The sequence below is a fragment of the Caloenas nicobarica genome, chromosome 17, assembly GCF_036013445.1.
Source record: "Caloenas nicobarica isolate bCalNic1 chromosome 17, bCalNic1.hap1, whole genome shotgun sequence".
NCBI classification, from domain to species: domain Eukaryota; kingdom Metazoa; phylum Chordata; class Aves; order Columbiformes; family Columbidae; genus Caloenas; species Caloenas nicobarica.
The window spans coordinates 1,008,847-1,031,574 of NC_088261.1; the positions used below are offsets into that span (position 1 = coordinate 1,008,847).

General features: G+C 49.5%; 1 protein-coding gene across 1 annotated transcript; it reads left to right on the forward strand.

Annotated features, from left to right (window-relative positions):
• Positions 1 to 245: 245 nt before the first annotated feature.
• On the forward strand, positions 246 to 22,728 carry AKAP1 (A-kinase anchoring protein 1). The gene is made up of 11 exons (XM_065647066.1): positions 246 to 332; positions 10,750 to 13,012; positions 14,885 to 15,018; positions 15,615 to 15,741; positions 16,324 to 16,454; positions 17,685 to 17,862; positions 18,110 to 18,260; positions 18,885 to 18,952; positions 20,310 to 20,383; positions 20,911 to 20,976; positions 21,108 to 22,728. Exons 2-11 carry the CDS (start codon positions 10,774 to 10,776, stop codon positions 21,165 to 21,167), a joined length of 3,228 nt encoding a protein of 1,075 aa, XP_065503138.1. The 5' UTR covers positions 246 to 332; positions 10,750 to 10,773; the 3' UTR covers positions 21,168 to 22,728.

Consider the following 22,728-nt stretch of genomic DNA (forward strand, 5'->3'; position numbering starts at 1 on the left):
CTCGGCGGCACCGCTGCGCTCCTCTCGCCGCCCGCAGAGCGGGGACCCCTCCGCACCGAATCCCCGCGAGTACCGAGAGAGAGAGAGGGCGGGGGACACCGCGCCGGGCGGGGAGACACCGCGCCGGCCCCTCCCCGGTTCCGCTCCCGGTTCCGGTTCCGCTCCCCGCGGGCAGCGCGCGTGCGCAGCGCGGTCTCGCGGCGCTCTCGCGAGAGGGGCGTGGCGGGGGGCGTGGCGGCGCGCGCCGCTGCATGTCCCAGCCGGGCGGCCCGGCCGGGCTGCACGTGCGCTCGGCGGCGGCGGCGGGACCGGCCCGGCCGTCAGTGCCGCAGGTACCGCCGCTACCGCCGCGGGGGCTCGGCCGGGCCGTGGGGAGCGCCGCGGCCCGCTGGCCCGGGCTGTCAGCCGGCCGGCTCCCCTCGGCGCCGCGGGGCTGCGGCTCCCGCGAGCGGGGCGGGGGGCGCCGGTCGCGTTGTCCTCCGGGCGGGCTGCCGCTCGTTAGGCCGCAGCGGGAGCGGCCCCGCACGGCCGGGCTGCGCGCAGGGTCAGCGGCGCCGCGCTCGGGCCCGCACGGCCGGAGGTGACCGCGGCGGGGCCGCGCTGCGGGCGGGGGGCGCGGGGCTCGGGCTCCCGGGCTCCGGCGGGCTCTGCCCGGGCTGCGCCGGCGAGCGCGGGGGCGCGGGGGCTCGCTCGGAGAAATGAGCGGCAGTTCCGAGTCTTTCCACGTTTCATGTGTTTACTGCGTGCTGCCCACTCGGCGGTAGCGAAGTCGCTGGGCGCACTCATGGGAGAGGCCGCCGTGCGGGCCGAAGGGGTTGTGCGAGTTGGTGTTAGGCGTGAGTCACTCCCGCTGCGAACCACGCTGGAAGTGAAAGGCAGGGACGGCCGAAGTGTTGCAGACTTGCTAGTGAAGGTTAAGGATGTCTTGTGTTGTCTCTTGTATGTCTGGTATGGCAAGGCTTGCTTATTTTATGCTAATAGTTGATAAAAACTGTTATTAGTAAACTTTTCATATATTGCACTGACTTCTATTTGTTTGCAAGCCAGGGTGGAATATAGTCAGGAGCAAAGGAATTACATTATTGCTACTGAGGAAGTAATGTTTCAGTAGTCTTGCTCTCCTGGAAGAATCCTTGTTGTTTGGTGCCCTTTTTTTTTTTCCCCCTCTTTTCTTTTTTCTTCTTCTTTCCCCTCCTTGAAACAAGTAAGATGTAAGTTATTCCTATTCCAGAACTGGGCAATTTGATCTGTGTCTGGCTAAGTTCTTTATCGCAGTCTAGTAAGTTATACCGTGAAGCAGGGAACACAAAATGAATAGGCATCTCAGGAAAGGCATACTTTTCATGAAAACTATCTGTCATAGTAGGAAACAGCAACAAAAGCTGCGTTTGACCATAGTCTGTCTGTTAAGGAAAAGTAAGGTGCTGCAGAATGGAAGTAATTGTGACTTTCTGTGTTTCCAGGGCCTTGTGGCTGTGCTAGCACCTGTGAGTGTTATCTGAGCCTCTGTGGACTTTGTCTCAGGTGAAAGGAAATGGCTGTTGCTGGGGAAAGTAGTAGCAGGAGACGGTAACTTTGCTTTTCTTCTGTTTGCTTTGTGCCTGTGAATGATCTACTGAGTTCCAGCCGTGCTGTGTGCAGTACAGCCCAGGCAGGACGCGCGGTGTGAGGGAGGCTCGGCTTTGTCTGGGGAGCGCAGGGACCAGAGCTGTCGGAGCAGCTGAGCTGAGCCTGCTCCTCTGCCGGGGTCACGGTCTGACCCACTTCGAGCCACTTAACCTCTTCATTCTTTAAGGAGCTTCCTGTGCAAAGGGTGAGATGCTGTGCGGGCATCCCCCGAGCTGCTGTACCTGTCATCTTGTCCTCTCCACATACCTGGGAGTCTGAAAAGGGGTAGTACAGCTTTATGGTATGTATCTTGGTGGCAAGGTTTAGTTTTTGACTGATTCACTTGTTTGTCTGTGCCGTCTAGTGCACTGAAGGAAATGACAACCTTTTAGTAGGGATTTAGGTGAATCTCACTGTGATTCTAACAATGTCTTGTACGAGGGGGCTACAGGCTGTTTGCTGTCAGACACGCAATGGGTGATGATGTTGGGGTGAAGGGTCTGCGTGGATGGTGCTGCAGGGACCTGGTTGTTGTGTGTCCTGGTAACTGCTGCTTGCTTAGGTGAGGTCTCCTAGCCACGTGAGTTTACACACCCATCCTAGGAACCAGATTCCTTCTTGAAGATCTCTGGAGATGCTTTGAGATACTAATACTGAAAATCATCAACTGCCTGGAAAGCCGTGGCTTTAACCTAGACACTGCAGAATGCCTGAAACTGGGCACCGGGAATTCCCCTCAGCACCCGGGGTGTGGGATGGAGGCACCTGCAGTTCAGATCCACCACGGGACGTGGGTTCCCGCTTCCTGCAGATCCCCTTGGGAATTAAATGTGACAGAGTTTGAGGGTGGCAGCCGGAGCTGTTCAGAGCCGGCTTTGCTAGGCTGAGACTCTTGTGTTCATTTTGAACACCTTGCAGGCTGACTTCGGGGTGCTTGAGAGCAAGGGTACTTTTGCTGTAGTAGAATTATCTGAAGAGCATAATGCTTTGACAGCAACATACTCCACTTATCTATGGCGCTCATCTTTCATGTGCACTTAACTGATGTAAAAAAAATATTTAAGGTATTTCTAGCATCCAGGGAGTCTGTAATAAAATCAGGGCTGGTATCCTAGGGGCCCTTAGCAACATCTAGAAGTAATTAAAACATTAATTACTTTTAGTTGTTTGGTGTTTCAGATCTAATGACTAGCCTTTTTAAAATTCTGATTTTTTAGCTACCGTGCATCTGTGGAACTCTTATTGGAAATGGCTGGTTACATTTCATGAAGTGATGATTAACTTTGGGTAGTCACTTTCAGATACTTGGAAGAAGCCCCTTTATTCAGCAGGTGCTTAATATTTCCTGGAAATTAAGGCCGAGTTTGCTTCTCATGGGGATTGCTGAAGGTGACATGTTTGTGTGTCACTCACTGCTTTTGCAAATGATCTATCTTCAGCTGGTTTACTGGGGTTTTATTGTCCCCTACACGGATTCTGTTTAACTTTGCTGCTCCTGCATTTTGTATCCTGGCTGGAAGCTGAGTCTGAATTTCTGGACCCTGTACATTACTACTAGCAGAGTTTATTGTTTCATAAAAGATGATTTTTAAATCATTCTTCAGCAAACAAATCACTGCTTGTAGACCTGAAGAAGTCCTGATTGCCTTTGACCTCTGCTGCCACCTGGCCATGAGGATGAGAAAATTACCATGTGCTGTAGCTGGTTTTGACTCCCCGTGTATAAATAGCAGCAGTTCCTGGCAAAAGCTCATGATCTGCATGTGCTTCTTGTATCGGGGCATTAGCTTTGCATAGGGATGAACCTGCGAGCTGAAAACTCGAAGTCTCTGGAACAAGGGTTGCAGTATGTATCCCCAAAAATCTTAGGGCTGCGACTCTGCAGTTTCCCCTTCCTTAAAGAGGAGCCTTTTTTGTTATGAGCTTGGACTTGTTTTCCATTTCTTGTTGATATGCAGAGTTAGGGAGAATTTGTTGGTGCTCAGGCATGCAGGAAAGACATCTGCACATCTCTTCCCTGAAATGTTTCAAGTTGAATGGAGTATAATGTGCTGTTTGCCTTGTGTTTCCTCCAACTTGATGTGACTGTAGGAAGGTCACTTAATCTGTGCCTTGGCTTTACTTTTTTAAAAAAGGACCGCCGAAGCTGAGGAGAGGAGGCTGCCTGCGATCTTTGGGAAGGCTCTGTGTGAGAACAGCCCCAGCAGGGTTTGGGCGAGGGCTGGTAGGTGCTGCTGAAATGCAGATCAAAGCGGAGTGTGTCCCTCTGATTAGGTCTCAAGCTTGTTGTGTAACTTCTCAAAGCAAGCTTGCTAATGCACCCCAGTTATCTTCCTGCTCAGTCAGTCTAAATGACTCTTAGTGAAACCTTTGTTCCTTCCTGCTGTAGATGAATATGAAGTGCCTTTTTTCACAAATGTTTGATATCCTTCCTCTCTGTGTGCTCTTCTGGCTTATTCTCAGCAAGCTAAGCCTGGGGCACAAGGCTTGCAACTGAACACCTCCACTTCTTGCTTTTCTGTTGAAGTCTAGTGCAGCGTTTGTTTTGAGAAGCTGGTTATCAGGGTCTGGGCTCTGTGCACAGCGAAGCTCCCAGGAGCCGGTGTTGCTCTCCAGATACCTGTTTGGTCTCAGGGCTGCCTCTCTTCTCACTGTCCTACAGCCTATCAGTGTGTTGTGATGTAAACCTCACCATTCTGTCTCCTTGAAAGTTCGAGTCTTGTTTTTTGTCTTGTGCGCAGAGAATATTGGAAGCCTTTGGTTAGTTTAGTCTCTGCTCCTGGATGTTATGCATGCCTGTTTTGTGTAAAGTGATAAAGATGCCAGGCATTTGAATTAGCTGGTTGCTTTTGAATTTTAATTTTCAAGCTGCATCGGTAGTGGACACTACACTGCTGCCCATAGCAGGGGCTGCATTAGCTTTACTGCTGTAGAAGCAAACACAGAATGGTAGGTATTGCTTTGCCTGTACTGCGGAGGACTGATTCTCTTCAGTCCTCTATGAAAAATGTTTATAAAAGAGTTGAATCTGGACTGGTAGGTGTGACAAAGAGAAAAGAAACTGTTCAGAGAGAATGGCAGCAACTGCTGTCTTAGCCTGCTGGCTGCGAGGTGGTGTTTGTTCCCTGGTCAGGGATACCCGTGCACACAGTGCGTTAGTCTGAGTCACAGAACTTTCGCTGCAGTTTAAAGCCAGGCGATAACAGAAAGGTCGTGTGGCCCCTGGCTTATGTGTTAAACTCTTTTGGCTAGCTTGGAGAAGCAGAGCATTTGGTCTGGCTCTGTTTCTGGAGCGGACTCCAAAACTGGCAAACAAACAAAACCACCAAAAAAAACCCCAATGCAAACAAAACAAAAAACCTCCACCAAATTAAATTTTGAGGAATAGCCAAGAAAGATAAAGGTAGTGTAGGTAAAGTCGCGCAGGAGCGATTTCTGAAGTTTGCTCTGTATCTGACACAGCTTTGTGGAAAAGCGATGAAAAATGGATCTGACCTTCCTCTGTAACACAGGATTCCCAGGGAGACACCAGCTTGGTTGAGGAAACTATAAATAATGAAATGATTGGAGCAGTAAGGTAATAGGATATAAACTGCAGTAAGGAGCTTGATAATCTGATAGGGTTAATGTTAATTAAAGAGGGTAACCTGTGGCTCATGGCATAGCAGGAGGGATCAGCTGAGGACCTTGCATTAATCCAGGAGGCAGTGCAGGTGGTCCGTGTTTGCAAAGATGTGAGCTGCGTGGTGATTTCCAAAACATCTGGTTTGTTTGGGGTTTTTTTGTTTGGTTTGTTTGTTTGTTTTTAAACCAGAAACACCTACGTCTTGGCTAGGCTGATACTTCTGTTGTAAACCTCTGCTTTTGAGTGTGTAAATAGAAACCGTTCGGGGTCCTGCTTTGGCCGGGGAGTGATGCTGCTGGAGCTGTGGAGCAGTGCGGGGCCGCTGTTTGGCTCCTGAGTGGGAGAAAAGACCCAGAAACAGCAACTGCGAAGTGAAATATTAATAAAGCCTGGGCCATCAGTGTAGCCACTTCAGCTGCAAAGCGGGGAGTGGGCTGTTGTGGGCACATCGGTGAAGCTGGTTGCACTGAAAGCAGTTTTTGTCATAGAGATAAGAGACAGCCTGGTGTTGGTGGTGTTTCTTGTTCCAGAGCCCTAGTTTAGCTCTACAACCAGCTTTCTCAGCCTTTTACTTATGTCATAATTTATCCCTCTGCAAATGGGACTGTTGGTTCTTAGATATTTTTAGTTTGTGGAGTGCTGTCAGTAGTAGTTTTCATTCCCAGAGGAGACTTCCATGAGCTCTGTAGCCCATGTTAACTGGGCTGTGCGAAGGTGGCATTACTTAGGGATGTCTCTTGCTGCTCTTGTCTTTCAGTACAAGTGTTAGATGCAGAAATTGCTGCAGAACATTTACCTTTAATTATTTAAGTATAGAGAAACTTACCTGTTCATTTCTTTTTAAAGTTCCATCCAGTTTGCAATGATGCTTGCCTGGCTCCTGCCTGGCTCTGGACGTTTGTAGGTCCTGAGTCATGTTTTCTGAGCTCTCGCCTCGGGCGATGCTTGTTTTGATGGTTTTACACCAGCCTGGCTGTGGAGAAGAGCTGGGAAAGGCTGCCAAGCCCTGGCATTGACACCCCGACGATCAGGAGCGTGCGATGCGGGGGCTGGCAGCGCGGTGACACCGCGGCCACTGTGACCTCGCGGGTCCCCGCTGCAAGGGCAGCTTGTGCCGCTAACCTGTGCGGGTAAAAAAAGAAAAATCTCTTTGGTCTTCAGTTTGAACCACGTTCCAGAGACGCTTTTGAACTGAACCGGGGAGAGGCAGATGGTCCTTCGTTGGGGACTGTCTGCCTCCTTTGTCATTTTATGAAAAACAACGAAGCTGCACTTAGACAATGCAGTGCCACGTGCCAGTTCAGCTTTCTATGAAAATATGCCTTATGCCAAGGGTAGGTCAAGTCAGTCTTTCTATGACTGTTTCTGTGCAGTGAGTTCTCTTATTTTAATCTTAATGGTAGAGTCTCCAGTTCTTTAGGTTTTTGTCAACTCCTGTTCTTATGCTTCCTATAAGGCAGAGCATGTGCTACTGGTTATTTTTAGCATGGAAAATTTCAAGAGCCCACGTGGTCCTATTTAGCTTTAACCATGCCAGCCTTGTCCAGTTCTCTTTCACCCAGATAGTATTTATTTCCCGAGTGCTGTATCGCTAACTATAGGGTTTGTAGGGAGGCGTTCTGGCCTTGCTGTTGAAGCCGCATTTGCAATTAACTTCCAGCTTGTTTGCTCTGTGATCCTTTAGTGCAGCCTTTAATTCCAGCCTTGCTTTCCACTGCTCTCGGGGTCTGAAGTGTAAGCTCTGGGGTGCTGGGGCCAGAGGGCAGCGGAGGGACGGGCTGCAGCTCGGGCTCGTCCCCGCTGGGCACGGGCGCTCGGTCACTTGGCAGTTGTCCTTGTCTCTCTTCCTGTAGAGGCTTGAAGCGGCTTGTCCCCGGAGCAGACCTGCCCTGAAAATCCAGAGCGAGTGTTTGCTGAACTCTCCTCTCGAACCCTGAGAATGAATTATCTGGCTTCTCTTGGAACCTTGTGCTGCAAACATTTCTAACCTTATAAGGACGAGTATACAGAAGGGTTGTTTGTCCTGGCTGCAGAAACAATGTGTTTTAAAACTGCTCTGGGACCCTAATGTGAACAAGTAGAATAATTTGACTGTCCTTGGTTTGTTTTTTTTTTTTTTTTTAAGGTAGGCAAGTGTGTGTGTGTGTTCATTCTTGTCCTCATCTCCCCGATCTTTACCAGGAGTTTTCCATAAATCAAGTCAGGACACAGATTTGGAGAGCTGACTGGCCCCTACTCTCCCCTTGGCATCTCAATCCCATCCTGACCTGCTGGGGGGGTTATTTAGTGAGTTGGAAAAGTCTGGTGTCCTCGCCGCAGCTCTCTGGCCGTGCCTTGCTGTGAGGTGTGACATTTAGACCGGATTCCTGTCGTGCCAGCGCGGTGGCAGCAGCCGGTGACCCGTACAGTGTGAGCTCAGCTCTGGTTTTGCCGCGCTGCGCGGGGGCCTGTGTGCCGAGAAACGGCACCGGGGTGTCCGGCACTTCCCGCCCGTTCTGGCTTTTGCAAACTGATCCTCCCCGGCCCGAAGCCCCCGAGCTGCTGCGTGTCCCCGCTGGCTGCTCCCGGCGGGCTGGCTCCCTCCGCTCTGGCGGCGTTTACCGCCATGTGATTTGACAAGTTGCCATTTTCTGTTCTGCTGCTGGCAGGAAAATCCCAGGCTTTCTCCCTCCCGTGCGTTTAAATGATCTCATGGCCCCTGCGGTCCTGAACTGGCTGTCAAATTGGCAGTGGAGAGAGGGTTTTGCCGTTCTTAAACGTGTTGGAAAATGCGTTTGGGCTTTAGGAGCAATCCCGTGGAGGGGAAGAAAGAGAAATATCTGCTGCATCTCTCAGCCGTTCGGTTGAGCGGGTTGAAAATCGGCTGTCTTCTAGGCATCACGTAAAAAGCGACATTGTGACCAGCAAATCAAACTCAGGCCGCCGAAGTCTTCCCCCCGTGTTTATGTAAGGAGACGCTTGTCATTGGCTGTCCCCAGCGCAGTGCTTTAGGACGTCTGCTGGCATCTTGTGCAGAGCCGCTGCCTTTCATCCCCTTCTAGGTGATGGGAGGATGTGGAATTCCCATTGAACACAATCACGCAGCTCTTGCTAAAACTAGTCAAATTAAAACCATGAAATTAAGTAAACTTCACAAGGAGCAGTCAGCTAATCCACCAGTCCCCACTGGTCTTAAATATCACAGAAGGGTGGAGATCTTTATCTGAAATGATATTAATGTTTAAAATGACTCTTAGAATGGTTTTGTCTGCCAGGCTTCGGGAAGGGCTGTCCCTCTGGGCGGCGGCGCGCTCCTGTCTGCCTGCGCTGCAGAGCCGCGTGGGGCTGTTGTGTGTACGGCTGGTGCAACTTGATAGGAAATTGGATAATAATAGGGCTGTCTGAATCAGGAGAACTTGCTGGGAATGGACTTATGTGAGCTACTTCAATTTGAGTTTGTGGTACGCCTGTGAGGCAGCTTGTAGGGTGGTTCAGCATTAATTACCACAACTTCAGCGGCCAGCAGATGAGCGCTTGCAGCGGCTCACAATGTGCCGTTGTGCTGTAGAGCATAAATGTGAACCTTTTGTCTTAGTAGTGCACAGACTTCACCCTTTCCGTTTACAGAGTTCCAGACATCCAAATTATTGCATAGATTTTTTTTTTTTTTTTTTAATTCCAAATCTCAGATGTTGCTGTTAACCAAGAGCTCATCCTCAGCAGTGAGCTCTGCTACTTGGCTGTATAAAGCCAGCTGGGAGTAACTTGGAGTTAGAAGACATCAGACATGAACGTGCAGTGAACACAGACGCAAGTTTCTCATGCAGAACAACTTAAATACCTCATTTGCGATATGCTGGAGATGTTACTGGATTTCTTAAATCCTGTCTGCAGCTGACCTTTGATTTGAGATCGAGCAATAAATTGCCTGCTCCCTGGTTTTGCTGTTCATTTATTTACTCGCCTCAGTCATTAGGGCTCTGTAAACGCAGCAAGGCTGGCGGGCGAGCCAGCTGGGGCGGAACTGCGTCTGCTCCTGCGGGCGGGGAGGAGGTGGGAAACCCAGGGTTAACTTATCGGAGGCTTGGATGCTCGGTTTGAGCCTGGGGGAGGCATGTTGTGTCCCTCAGCTAGAATGTAATCGGCTCCTCGTGAAAATCAAGGCCCCGAAGGAGAGCTGTGTTTGGAAGCCGTGGTCGGGACACCTGTTCTGATAACAAAAGGGGTTTCCGGTTGAGACAGACTAAGCGCACTTGACAGACTGACTTGACTGTCTTCTCTTGTCTAAGAGATGTTATGCTTCTCAAGAGGAACTAGATAATGCTCTTTTCCAGAGGGTGGTTCCCATTTTCAGGGCTTTGCTATCTCATGAAAACAATCTTTATTTTTGTTGCCCGTTGGCAAACGTATTGAGGCCTGTTTGGAGAAACATCCGTCGTGTGTAAGCCTTGTCAGACACATGGTGGTTTGCTTTCGTTCCTGCTCAGTGAAAACATCAACTGCTTTGGGGACCGTTTAGCTTTGTGCTGCAGCCGCGGACTCGCCGTAAGGCAAAGGCGGTTCAGCGCTGCCGTGTACCGCGGCGAGGCCCGGCCCGGGGCGGCGCGGCCGGGGCGAGTCCGGGTGGTGTCTGGGCAGGGGAGGGCTCACGCGCCTTCTGGAGTAAGAGACAGCGTTCAGCTCTAGGCAGTCAGAGAGCAGCAGCTGCCAATGGAGTCGATTTAGGTGTAGGACAAACCTTGGAGCTGGGTTCCTAAGGAGTACTGTCTCTATCCAGGCTGCTTTTCTAGACAAATATGCTGTTATAAAGGTGTTATAGCCTATTTCCCATCCTCACCACCGCAAAATCTTTTAGAGGCATTTCTGGGTATTAGGAAACACTTGCTTCATCAGGCTGTAGTTGCTCTTTGTTTAGGAATTCTTGCGCTGTGTCCATAAAAGCGGAGTAGCTGTGTGTTGCTGTCTGGCTCCTGCTGAACTGCGGAGCTGTCGCGTCCCGCGCTCCAGCTCCTTGCAGCGCTGCGGATGAGAGCGTTTGCAGAGCCCTTCACCTTCAGCCAGTTGTCTCTGTTCTAGGCAGGTGTGCGTTGGCAGCCTGTGAAACTCTTGGGAATGCGATGCTGCCTTTGAAGCAGGGAACTGGGGCGACCCGCGGTGTGTCGGGTCTGCGTTGGAGTGCTCGTGGTACAGCTGTGGCGTGAACCCAGCCCATCTGGAGCAGTGCTGTATGCTGTCCTCGTGTGCGGCACCCGCCTGCAAACGGGAGGCAGGAGAAAGAAGGTGAAATTGTCTGAAGTGTAAAGGTGAGGTGAGGTGAAGTTGATGAGTATAACAGCGAGGAGTGTCCAGGTATCCCTGGTGTTAGGTAAAGATCTTGTTCTGTGGTCGGCTGGTAGAGCAGCGATGTGAATTTAGAGAGTGGCTGGAAAACAAGCCTGTTCACGCTAATAGAAACACCTCAAGGCATTCATGAAACTTTAGCCTTCCTGTAACCTTCCCTGTGACTATTTTAACATGGTTTCTGTTTCTCTTTCTAGATATAGTTGCTGAGGCTCTGTAAAATGGCTTTACGGTTCCGCAGTGTCATCCCATATGCCATACCTGGACTGCTGGCACTTCTTGGCTACTGGTGGATCTATTCCCGAAGAAAAAAGCATGCGAGCTATCACAACAAGCAAGCAATAGTGATTGAAGAAGAGCAGCAGGAAGAAGTGCCAGTGAAAGATTCATCACCCAAAACAGAAGCATGTGTTCTTCGAAGACTGCCTCTCTCATCAGAAGAGGAATGCCCAGAGAATAAAACCTCAACCTCCCTGCTGCCAGCGAGGTCGATGACGCCCTCTCTTCTGTGTCAAGCTCACGAGAGGCTAGATCTCTCACGGGACCTTCCAGACCCGTCCGTAACGACGCTTCAGCCCAGCGCCATTGAAGACGACAGTGAAAAACTAGAAACGATAGGATCTCAAGATGAAAGCGGTGTCCCTGCTTGTGTTTGTGTCCCTCCGAGCTCCAAGAGCACCGCGTGTCACGGCAGCGCTGCAGTGAGCCTTAGGCGGGACTCAGGCTGTCGTGCAAACCAAGATCAGTGGCCGTCAGCATCAGTGACGCTGACACACAAGTCTCTGGGAATCACGGAGGAGATCAGCAAAGCAGAGCAGTCAGATGATTCTTCATTTAAGCCCCCTAAGGAAAGCCACATGCCAGAAATTGTGCTGTCGGATACTGGCTCTGTGACAGCGCTTTGCTTGGGATTGGAGAAGGAAGCCCATACCCCACAAGCCTTTCTGAGTAATGAAGTTGTATCAAGTCACAAGGATTCTGCAGCGAGTGTGTTACCGGCTAGTTTGGAGTCTGCCTGCTTGGAGCAGTCCAGGGAAGAAGAGATGTCTGAGGCAATTGCCAGGACTGTACCCGTGTGTCAGGAGGAGGGCACACAGCCAAAAGGAGATGAGTTGGAAAGAGAGAAGATTGGAAGAGTGAGTTTGGACAAGGAAGAAGTTGAGAAAATTGAGCAGGTAGCAATACAGATAATTTCCAAGGTCATTTTGGCAGCAACTGAGGAAGTGCTGTCTGGTGCTGCAGGTGATGTGTCCGCTCGGATCTGCCAAGCCGCTGCCAGCCGAGTTGAGAGACCTTTGGGCATGGCAAGTGCTGTTTCCTCTGATCAGATGCTTGCGGAGAAACCTACGGGAGCAGATGAGAACGTTGCTGTGGTACTGACATCCACACAGAGGGAGGAACAGGATCAGAGTGTGACGGGTTCCGGCTGTTTAACACACGGCTGTTTGTCCAGCCCTGTTCAGGGAGACACAAAAGACTGTCAGATGAAGAAGAGCGTGTGCAGCGAGGACGTGCTGTCTGGTGCTGCAGGTGACGTGTCTGCTCGGACCTGCCAAGCCGCTGCCAGCCGAGTCGAGGGACCTCTGGAGACAAGAAGTGCTGTTTGCTCCGGTCGGGTCCTTGCAGAGGCAGTTGCGGGAATGGCTGTGAACATTGCCGCAAAGAGCGATGCCGCGGTCCTGACATCTCCGCAGATGGAGGAACGGGATGGGAGCGTGACAGATTCCAGCTGCTTAAGATGCGGCTGTTTATCTGACCATGTTCAGGGATGCACAGGAGGCTGTCGGATGAAGAACAGCGTGTGCAGCGAGGACATGCTGTCTGGTGCTGCAGGTGACGTGTCCGCTCGGACCTGCCAAGCCGCTGCCAGCCGAGTCGAGGGACCTCTGGAGACAGCAAGTGCTGTTTCCTCTGATCAGATGCTTGTGGAGAAAGCTATGGGAGCAGATGAGAACGTTGCTGCGGTACTGACATCCACACAGAGGGAGGAACAGGATCAGAGTGTGACAGATTCCGGCTGTTTAACACACGGCTGTTTGTCCAGCCCTGTTCAGGGAGACACAAAAGACTGTCAGATGAAGAAGAGCGTGTGCAGCGAGTCCCAAGCAGTCAACAGGACTCCTGTGGAAAACCATGGAGGGTCACTGGGAAAGTCGCCTTTGGTTATGGAGGACTCTGGGTACAGCACACACACATCTGATGGTGGGACAGGTGTGGAGGACCCGTTGCAGAACACAATGCTGCTTGCTGCATCAGGCCAGCATTCGGACTCACTGAGCATATCTGCAATCCAAGATATGTTTGCTGAGCAGAGCTCAGTACCAAGTGAAAATCCTCCTCCTCTGAAGCTACCTGAGGACAACACAGTGCCATACAGCAATGGGATACTGAACGAGGATGGGCCAGACCCGGGTCATGAGTGTAGCAGAGCAGCAGGGATGGACGGAGATCACTCAGGAGGTAAGGGATTTGAGAATCCTCCTGCAAACACGTGGTGAAAAAGCGTTTTTATCTGCTGTAACCCTTCTGCTTCAGAACGTGTTCGCATAAATCCTCTTCATGTTTAACTTCCCCAGTAGATGAATATTTAGCCCTCACGTGCAGGTGGGCATGTGTTTCCTCTCAGGATTTGCATCTCCATAGGACCCAGTGGTAGCTGGGTGATCTTCAGGGTGTCCTGCAGAGGGGTGACCAGGCTGATCCCTTACAGCACAAAGCCGATTGTCTGAAGCTCAGCTTGTGCTTGAGCAGCCCAGTGCAATGGCTGTGTCTGGTGCAGGCCGGGCTGGTTTGAGACCTGCTAAAACCCAACACCGGTGCTTTCTGCTTCAGTTCAGGCCCCATGAGTAAGCACTGGGTTCTGATCTGTGTTTATGGGCTGCTGCTGAAAGGAAGCCGTAAGGCAGGTTTCTGAGGTGCTGCTGGATGAACCAGGGAAGTGCTCTGATGGATTGCGATAAAATCGGTTGGTTGCAAGACCAATTACCCTGAAGCCTTTTTGCTTGGAAGGGTAGGGGCATGCCAAGGAATCCCAACAGGGAGCAATGTTCCTGGAGTTCCACCATCTGTCTCTATGTTGCTTTTGCCTTCTAGATCCTGGATGGCGTGTGCCTGGCAGAGCGCGGAGCTGTCTGAGCAAACGTTAACCCCTGTGACCTTGGGGATGGATGTTAAAATCCTTTATGGGACCCTGTGGTGCCAACAGCCCTTAATGACACGATGTCTTTTGTAATTGCTACGAAGCAGTTGGAACGCTGCTTGTTGCAAGACATGGGGATGAGTTTGCCAACAATTAAGGATTAAACCCACAAAACATTTTCACTTGTGAGAGTAACCGTAGGAAGAAAACGTTTTTGCCTTGTTGTGAATGCTGGTGTGACGGAAGGTACAAGAGTGTGTTGTGGAGCCCGGGGCTGACAAGGGCTGAAAGCTCTTTGCTGAGACAGGGTATGGAGACGGATGTAGCCGGTAAAGCTGATCGTGTGGCTGTGTTGGATAAGCGGTGCTCTCGCTGACCTTCACACCCAGGCTGAGGCTGAAACCCTCGGCCTTGCCTCGGAAGCCTGGAGCAGACAGCTGCTCTGCTGGACTTTCTAGACATCCATCCTGTGCTACTAGTTAAGACGTGGCAAATGCGAAGCAGCTGTTGGGTGTGTTTTTCCTCTTTGGTCTTGCACTGGATGGTCTGAATACTTGCAAGTGAGGATCTTCATGCTTCTGCTTGTTAGTTTGGAGGAAGGATCAACCTCGTGTTACGTTGACTGTACCTGCGATCTGACCAGGAGGAAGCTGTTTGAGTTTGTCCCCTTCCTGCGTAGAAATGTTCTTGCTATCAGCTTTGGGAGCCAAACATGGCTCAGCACTGGAACGTTGTTTCTTCAGGCGTATGGCAGGTTTGGTCAAGAGGCAATCAGTCCCCTGCCCCAGCGGGCACAGTGGCACTGTCACTGCAGAGCACCCGGCTGCAGCGGCAGCTCGGTGGTGACATCGGCATCGCTCTCGTTCAGCTGGGAGCTTGGACTTGTAGTGTCTTGTCCCTGCTGCGGTGTAAGGTGTCACTGCGCTCGAAGGACTCCTGCTGAACTCGGGCCCCCTTCCGTTGCATTCCCAGAGACGTGCGGGTTTTTCTTCAGGAGTAAGAGGAAACTTGCAGTAGGCTACGTGTGACGGGGCTTTACCCTTTCTGAAATGCTGGAGAATCTGGTACAGGAGTATCCCGACTGAATGCATAGGAAGAGCTCAATATAACCTCGCTATGAAATGATGTATTTTCATGGCCTTGCGTCTGGTAGCTGGGTTGTCTGAATGCTGACACGTGTGTATGTCTTGTAGGTTTGGATGTGAATGACATGGATTTTGTGGACAGTGGCTGTGCCATGAGGAAGACGGTGACTCACCAGAACTCTAAGCTCAGAGGAGAATCCAGCAAGTCTGACTACGTTATCTGGGAAATAGAGGTCCCAAAGGTAACCAGCCGCTGGCTGCTCACACCTCCTGCCACCCTCTGGTTCTTCCAGCCTGGTACTGGCTCGGTGCCATCCCAGGGAGATGAACAGCAAGTGAACGGGGATTTGAGCACTTTGCTGCCGTTAGGACTCACAGGAGTGACGAGCCAGTACACAGCTGTGAACAACAGGCGTGCCAGGGCTACACCCAGGGCAATGGTGCTTGTTGGACTCATTGTTCCCCATCTTCCACCCCAATCTGTTAGTCTGATGCTTCGAAAGCGTTCAGAAGGCTTTGAGGGTACACAGTTATTAAGAGTAGGTGAGGATTTTTTTTTTTCTTTCCCCTACCTAGCAGGGTTATGTTGCAACTGCCTGTCCAAGCCCTTCCTCACAAGCTGAATGCTCATCAGAGCTGTTCTGCTGTGTCTCTGTCTTTACAGTGAGCTTTCTTTTGGGTTCAGACCAGCTGAACTCTGCACTGATCCAGCATTGCCTTATATTTATCCTGCCTGGCCTTGTGCTACAGGAGCTGGGGATGTGGGTGAAATTAGCCCGAGAAAAGTGTTGTTTGATCTACTTTTCCTGACTGTTGCTTTCTTGTCCCTTTCTTAAAGGAATTAGTTGGCCGCTTGATCGGCAAACAAGGAAGATACATGACCTTCTTGAGGCAAGCGTCTGGTGCCAAAATTTATGTCTCAACACTACCTTACTTCCGTGACTCCCAAGTCTGTCACATCGAAGGTAAGTGGAATGTATTTATTCATGGTCTAATATGTAGCTTGGGGGCCTTAATTAGACGGGCAAGGAACTTAAACAGATTTAGTGGCTTTGTGGGTCCAGTGCTTTACGAAACTTCTCTGCTCAATGCCGTTACAGTAGATGTATACAGCAAGTCGCCTGTGCCTTGGCATGTGAACCCTCTGTTCTAGCGGTCAGAATGCATTTGAACATCTGCTGCTGCTGTAGTTTAACCCACACCTTTTGCAGGATCACTTCGGGCTTGAAGGAGAACCCATGGGATGTGTGTCAGCAAATGCAGTCTTGACTCTGAAGGATGTTAGATTAATTGTGGCTGAAAAATATCTGCCAGTGAATTGGGTTGATACTGGAGGCTAAAGCTGCTGAAACTGGGGCCTTGACAGTCTGAGTGGCTCGTGTTGGTCCAATATCAGGTTACGTGCCCAATCTATTAAAACTTAAATCGTTGATGTAGCACAGAAGGCTTCTGGTAGCTCCGTTCCTTCACGTGGTGGGGATGAGGATGTCCTCAGCATATCTGTGCTACAGGATTTCTGTATTTCTTGCGGGATTTCTGTCTTCCAGGCTCCTCGCAACAAGTAGAAAAAGTACTGAGCCTGATTGGCAAGAAGTTCAAAGAGCTGTGTCTCACCAACATCTACGCTATACCCCCACCTACACCACTGACGCTTCATTCCCTCCTAATGACCGCCTGGGTAAGTCCCAGCTCGCTGGCGATGCTGGTGTTGGGTGGAAGGCTGTTGGTCGCTGCCATCGCAGTGCGTTATGTCCACGTGGCTGGTTCACTTTATTAAAGAATGAAGCAAAAAAGGCATTAAGTGCCTCAGCCTTTTCCTCGTCTTCTGTTGCTGTGTTTCTCCCTGCATCCAGTCGAGGATGGAGAACACTGCTTGCGTTCCTGACCCCTTGACCGGTCGTCCCGAGGCCCTGAAGTCTCTCTTGGTCGCCCTCGGGCTGTAGCAGTCTTTCACCAGGCTGGTTAGTCTCACAGAGTTGCACATCTGACCTGTAGGCATTTGCCTACAGACTGAATGTTTGCCAGAGGAAAGAACGCTTCAGTCTCGAGCTGAGTTGATTATCCGCTCCCTCTGCTTAAGGGCCGCTTGCTGTGAGGTCAAAATACCACATTGATCCATTACCATTATTGGTATTGTCCCTAAATCCCGAAGCTGGTCCTCTCAAAATGTTCTACCTCCTATGGTCTTTAATTACACTTAAAGGAGGTTATCATGTCGGTGTTTCCCAGAAGAGTTTTCAGGCTCCTTTTGCTGGATGGATACTTGAAAACATTTCTCTGTTTACATTGGGCAACTAGAATCTATAAAGTACCTGTGCACATAACTGTCTCTGTAGATGTGAAGACAATCTTTATTCTGGAGAAGTGAGTTTATGCTGGGAAATTAAAGGCATTTTAGATGTATTCTGAGCACAGTAATGCGGAGAAGCTGCCCAACACAATGGCTCTCTAGCAGCCAGGGCAAATTACTTTGAAAATGGGGCCTCTGTGACAAATCTTGGACAATCCCTGTGAAGATTACCTCGATGTTTAAAACCCCGTGGGCAGGGAATCCTTGCGAGTTGTGCTGTAGTGATAGTGCAGCATGACTTGACCTGTATAATTTCTGACTCTGCTCCCTGATCTCTCTCGGGTAAATAAGTCTTACAGCTGCTCTGAGCTGATAGTTGTCTTGTGTACAAGGTGGGCCCCACCCCAGCTCTGATTTCCTTTGCAGCAGCTTGCAGTAACAGCGAGTAGCTTTCTGCTCCTGATCCAAAGCAGCCTTTGGAAATGAAATAGCAGGCTGCTGGGGCTTTTCCACCCAGGGCTGTAAGCGTCAGGAGGTGCTGCTGGAACAGGGAGTTGCTGCAAATGAAGCTCGTGTTGCAATGAACACTAACGAGAATTCCTTTCCTCTGCGTGGCAGCTGTTCCTCCCAGATGGAGTCACTGTAGAGGTGGTCGTGGCAAACCAGGTTGATGCAGGGCACATGTTTCTGCAGCAGCACACACACCCCACGTTCCATGTCCTGCGTAGCCTGGACCAGCAGATGTACGCCTGCTATTCCCAGCCTGAAATTCCAACCCTGCCAACTCCAGTAGAAGGCAAGTAACTTGGTTGCTCACACACTCTTCAGTTAAGAAGCTTCTTCCAGGGTCGTGCAAAAGCCTGATGCCCCTGACTTGGGCCTGGTCTGTTGGGGGTGTGGGTGCTGGTGAAAGATGGAAGCAGCATGAGAAATGCTGTTGGTTCTCAGTAGATAACTGCGCAGCACCACTAAAGCCTGAAGTGCTGATTTCTGGAAATCCATTTACACTGAGCCTTTCTCAGCTGTGCTCTTATGTTTCGCAGTTGGTATTATCTGTGCGGCGCCAGGCCTGGATGGGGCATGGTTACGGGCTCAAGTTATCAGCTACTTCGAAGAGACCGGGGAAGTAGAGCTCAGATACGTGGACTATGGAGGATATGACAAAGTGAAGGTCGACACACTCAGACAAATCAGGTCTCTAGCTGCTCTTCCATGGCCTGAGGCCATATCTGGCTTGAATCTTCGTCACAGGCATCTGTATTGTTTGAATTGCTTATGTGTTTTACCACAGCTGAAGCAGGAAATGGTAGGAAGGTTTGTCAGGACGGTGGGTGCAGATTCCTTGCGAGCACAGCAAGCTCTCGTAAGGCTTTTTTGAAGGGGAGGGGAGAGGAAATTGTGATTTCTGCCACTTCAGTGTGGAAGCTGAGCAATAGGATACCTTCAGAAGGCCCCAAAGTGTAGTTCATTGGTGAGCTGGGAATAAGACTCAGATTCTCTATGCACCAGCCCCACCGGCTGGGAGGGCCATACTGGTAAGGATTCTCTTACACGAGCCCGTTAAATACTTGATAGTGCCCCAGAGGTGGGAGAAAAGCATTACAGCCTCCAGTATGGACGTGGCTTTTCTTGGAGCCCAGTCCAACTTGGTGTACTAATCACTGCTTAAATTGCTGGGAGAATAGTCTTTTTTTTTTAATGTCATCAATTTTAAACCAAATTCTTGTTAGAGCAGTTGATTAATCAATGTCACCTTTAAGAATACAGGAGTAACTTTAAAGCCATGTTCTTGTTCTGATTGATTCTCTTCTCTTTCAGGTCTGATTTTTTATCACTACCTTTCCAAGGAGCAGAAGTTTTACTTGACAACGTGGTGCCGCTTCCAGGTAATGCAGCTCTGGAGCCGTGCAGCTGGCGCTGCTCCTGCAGGCATCAATGTGTGCCAGCCGTGTACGGGCGACGATTCTGTCTAAACCTTCGTACTCCTATTGCAAGTGCAGCCTCTGGTGTGCCTAGAGCAAGGATTGGAACAATTGTATTTTATTCTTCTAAATGTGCTGGCATGGCATAACCTGTCAGACTCCAGGGGAAAGATGATAAATGTCCAGGCTTTTTCCAGTGTGGAGGAGAGAATGAATTACTCGTCTGAACAGCCACTTGGCAGGACTGGCAGGGTGTAGGTGAAGTAGCTGTAACTAATCTGCCTCCTGTTGTAGAGTAGTTGTAAATGCAAACTTAGTTTTTAATCTACCAGACAAATATCTGGCATTTTCGTACTAAAATGACTGCATATAGTTCTGTGTTCAAAAGACTGCCCCCCAAGCACTGGGAAAATGTCACTCAAACCAGAAAGTATTTCTCGACAGTGCTTTTTTCTTTTCTAGTAGTGTCAGAGCTGCAGGCTGTGTTGGTGTGGGTGCAGAGGGGTGGCTGGAGGGCTCGGGGCGGGTGTCACCGCTGGCTTTGGTGGCTGCAGGACTCCAGGAGGTGCTGGCCCTGCTGTGGATGGATGGTCAGGTCTGAGCTGCTTCTAGCAGAAGTTCTGCTTGTTCCTTGAGGTAATCGACCTCCTGCAGTGTTTGTGGGGCTGTAAGGAGTTTGCTTGCTGCTGGAGATGGTCTCAGGGTGGAGAGCACAATAGAGAAACTTTATTTTGCAGCAATTTGGTAGGAAATAAGCAGCTTTCCCCCATACTGAAAGCACTTAGTCTACAGCGCAGATTGTATTGCCAAGGACACAAAGGTTTCCTGCTGCGTTGGTGTGGAGCTGGCAGCAGTCCCCAGGGAGGCTGTGCAGGCCAGCAGATCTGAGCGGGTCGGGTGCAGCCTGCGGTGCAAATGCTTTTGAGTTCCCATTTACAGCATTGCACCCTGTGCAGGGTCGGTGAAGTCCTGAGGGCCCTGAGCTTAGTTTAAGGATCAAAATAGTAATGGCAGTTCCAAGGTACTGCGCAAGTATGCTTTTCTGTCTTTAAAGCCTCCTAATTCATCAGCCCCTTGTGTCCACGTTGGCTTAGCTAGTGGCTTTAGGAAGCACTTCATCCTCCAGCAGCACAGCAGGTGAAACAGCTTGTGATCTCCAGCTTAATGGACTGGGTTCAGCAAGTGCCTGCAGCAGCAGTAGGTGAGGATTCTCTGGCCTGACTGGTGCAGGAGGTCAGACAAGATTAGCTTAATAGTTCCTTCTGGCCTTTGAGGCCTGTGAATATCTCATTTGTTTTCTCCTGTTCTTTTCTTTCCTAAGACGAGGATCACTTTTCATCCGAAGCTGACGCTGCTGTTAGGGAGATGACCAGAGGTGCAGTCCTGGTGGCGCAGGTACACGAGAGCTGTCTGCAAAAGCCTTGTTGCCAATTCAAGTGCTGCCTTTGTCCTCTCTGCATGCTGTGTGTGTTAAAATCAAAACCAAAGCCATAGCCTGTAAACCTGGCTGCTGGTCAGGGTTCTCACTGGGAAATCTTGGTGCTGAGAACCTCCTTGTGTAGCATCAGGACTGGGAAGGGCTGGGAATTCCCTTTTCCAAAACGCTTCTCGTAGCGGCTGTAGCTGTCCATGTGTGTTTAATTGGGATGAGTGGGATGCTGAAAGCGTGTGTGCTCATCTCGCAGCTTGCTTTGGTTTAATGTCGTGCTCAAATGCATCGTTAATCTTGCAAGGGTGTGGATCTGAGGGACTGGAGCAAACCTGCCCGCGGTGTCCCAGCTGCCCGGTGGCAGGAGCTGCATTTCCTCTACCCTACACGCGAGGTTAAGTGTTGAGTACCTGATGTGCAGTGAAGGGCGCTCGCCTTGCACCCTCCATGACTCGGACCAGAATTACTACTGATGGTTTTTCTGTGTTTCCAGGTCACAAATTATGACAGTGCAACGGGTCTGCCGCTGATACAGCTGTGGAACTTGACGGGAGATGAGGTGTGTGTGTTGATATACCTATTTTTTCAAAGCTGTTAAAGTTTATGATTATGCAGGCTCTTTATTGTTGATTAGGAACTTGATGTTTCTTGCTAGTGGTTTCACCTTTCTCCTTTTTCACCTCTCTCTAGATGGTGTCAGTAAACAGAACTCTGGTGGAAAGAGGATTTGCTCAGTGGCTTGACTACTAGCGATGTCCCAGATGCCTTGACAACTCTTTCTGCAGAGAAAAAAGAAGAAATGTTGTTTTGCACTGTTACAATTTGGTTTGGCAACCTCTCTAAGAAGACCTGTTTACCCCTGCGTACGGAGTTCTGTGGTCGTCTGAACCTCGTTTTGCGCAGCTGTTACCATTTCCCTGGGAACACGTACCCCATCGCGGTGAAAGGCGGGGTGTTCGAAGCCATAATGACAGATACTGTAGCTTTAAAGCAAAAAATCCTCCCTGGCCTCTACTCAAAAGTTGAATGGGAAAAACCTGAAAACCTTGGGGCTTCCCTGAACCTGGCGAATGTCCCGAAATGTTAACGGTGGTTGTGTTTATGTTCAGGATGTACAATGCCCCACGAACTTAGCGTCTGCTTTTCCTAAGCGTTACAATGGCTGTCCTTTTTTTAACAGGCTCTGCATATGAAATTAATGAATGTTATTAAGGAATTTAATGTTCAGTTATGGATTTTTCTATATTGTGCCACTAACCTGCACAAACAACATTCATCTTGTCTTCCTTACGCCAGGAGGCAGACAAATTGCATTCGTTGCACTTATTGTGGCACACGTCTCGCTGCAGTTATGGGGTTTAGGCTTGATATGCTTAAGGAAGAAAACTGCTCTGTGCAGATGCTTGAAGTGCAGGATATATTACCACTACAATTTTTGCTCTGAAATGTCATGTATTTAAAGAAAAGAACTGATTGCCAAGCCCAATTGTAGTTTATATTTTTCTAGCTGTGCAAGTCTGTAAATATATATTAAAAAAAATATTGTAATATTTTGTACAAGAAAAACACTGGAAACAAAGGGAACTTTACAGAAACTTTTTCACACCAAAATGTCCTATGTAGGTAGAAGTGGTTTGGAGTGCATTAGGGTAGCTGACATATTTGGAGCATTGGAATGCTGGGAGTGTTTCAGCTCTGCTGTATACAGGAGTAGCATTCCTACAGATTGCTGTCTGGTTTGAATTGTGATCACTGCATTCTTTGCTATGTTGCTGTACAGATTTGTTTAAAAAAAAGAAAGAAAGTAACAACTTGGCATTAATATTGCAGTGGTGTTCTCTCAGTTTTTTTTGCTCCTTTTTAGATTTCTATCACATATTTAAAATTTTGCTCAAGTAATTTAAGCTGACTTAATACTCTTAAACATATGCCCTCTAATGTATATCATTTTAGATATGTATTGAGCTGGGATTTATTGCTGGCAGAGAAGACAGTTGCCAGGACAATGTTGCTGTAGTCAGTCCTCGGAGGTTTTTTCCGGTGGATGATGTGGGTGTCCTCGCATCCCCTGAGCTGACATGTCAGTGCATCACCCGTTTGGATAGTTGCCTACAAAAGTATTTGGTCCAATCCCTTCTGATATGGTTTGGTTATATCCTTTTTCTGAGTTCTCTCTTATTCGGTGCTTATGACTTAACGTTCATGTTTGCAGTAACATCCAATGAAAACTAAATTGGGTAACTCAGTTAAATCTATAAAACATATCCTCTTGGAATGTTTCTTTCCATTTCAATTAAAGCTCGAATTTTAA

Bases quoted from the DNA above. Each gene is read 5' to 3' on its own strand.
- AKAP1 (XM_065647066.1), top strand. From the start codon at position 10,774: ATGGCTTTACGGTTCCGCAGTGTCATCCCATATGCCATACCTGGACTG. The intron at 15,019-15,614 runs GTAACCAGCCGC...CCTTTCTTAAAG, and splicing joins GGGAAATAGAGGTCCCAAAG to GAATTAGTTGGCCGCTTGAT. The intron at 15,742-16,323 runs GTAAGTGGAATG...TCTGTCTTCCAG, and splicing joins CCAAGTCTGTCACATCGAAG to GCTCCTCGCAACAAGTAGAA.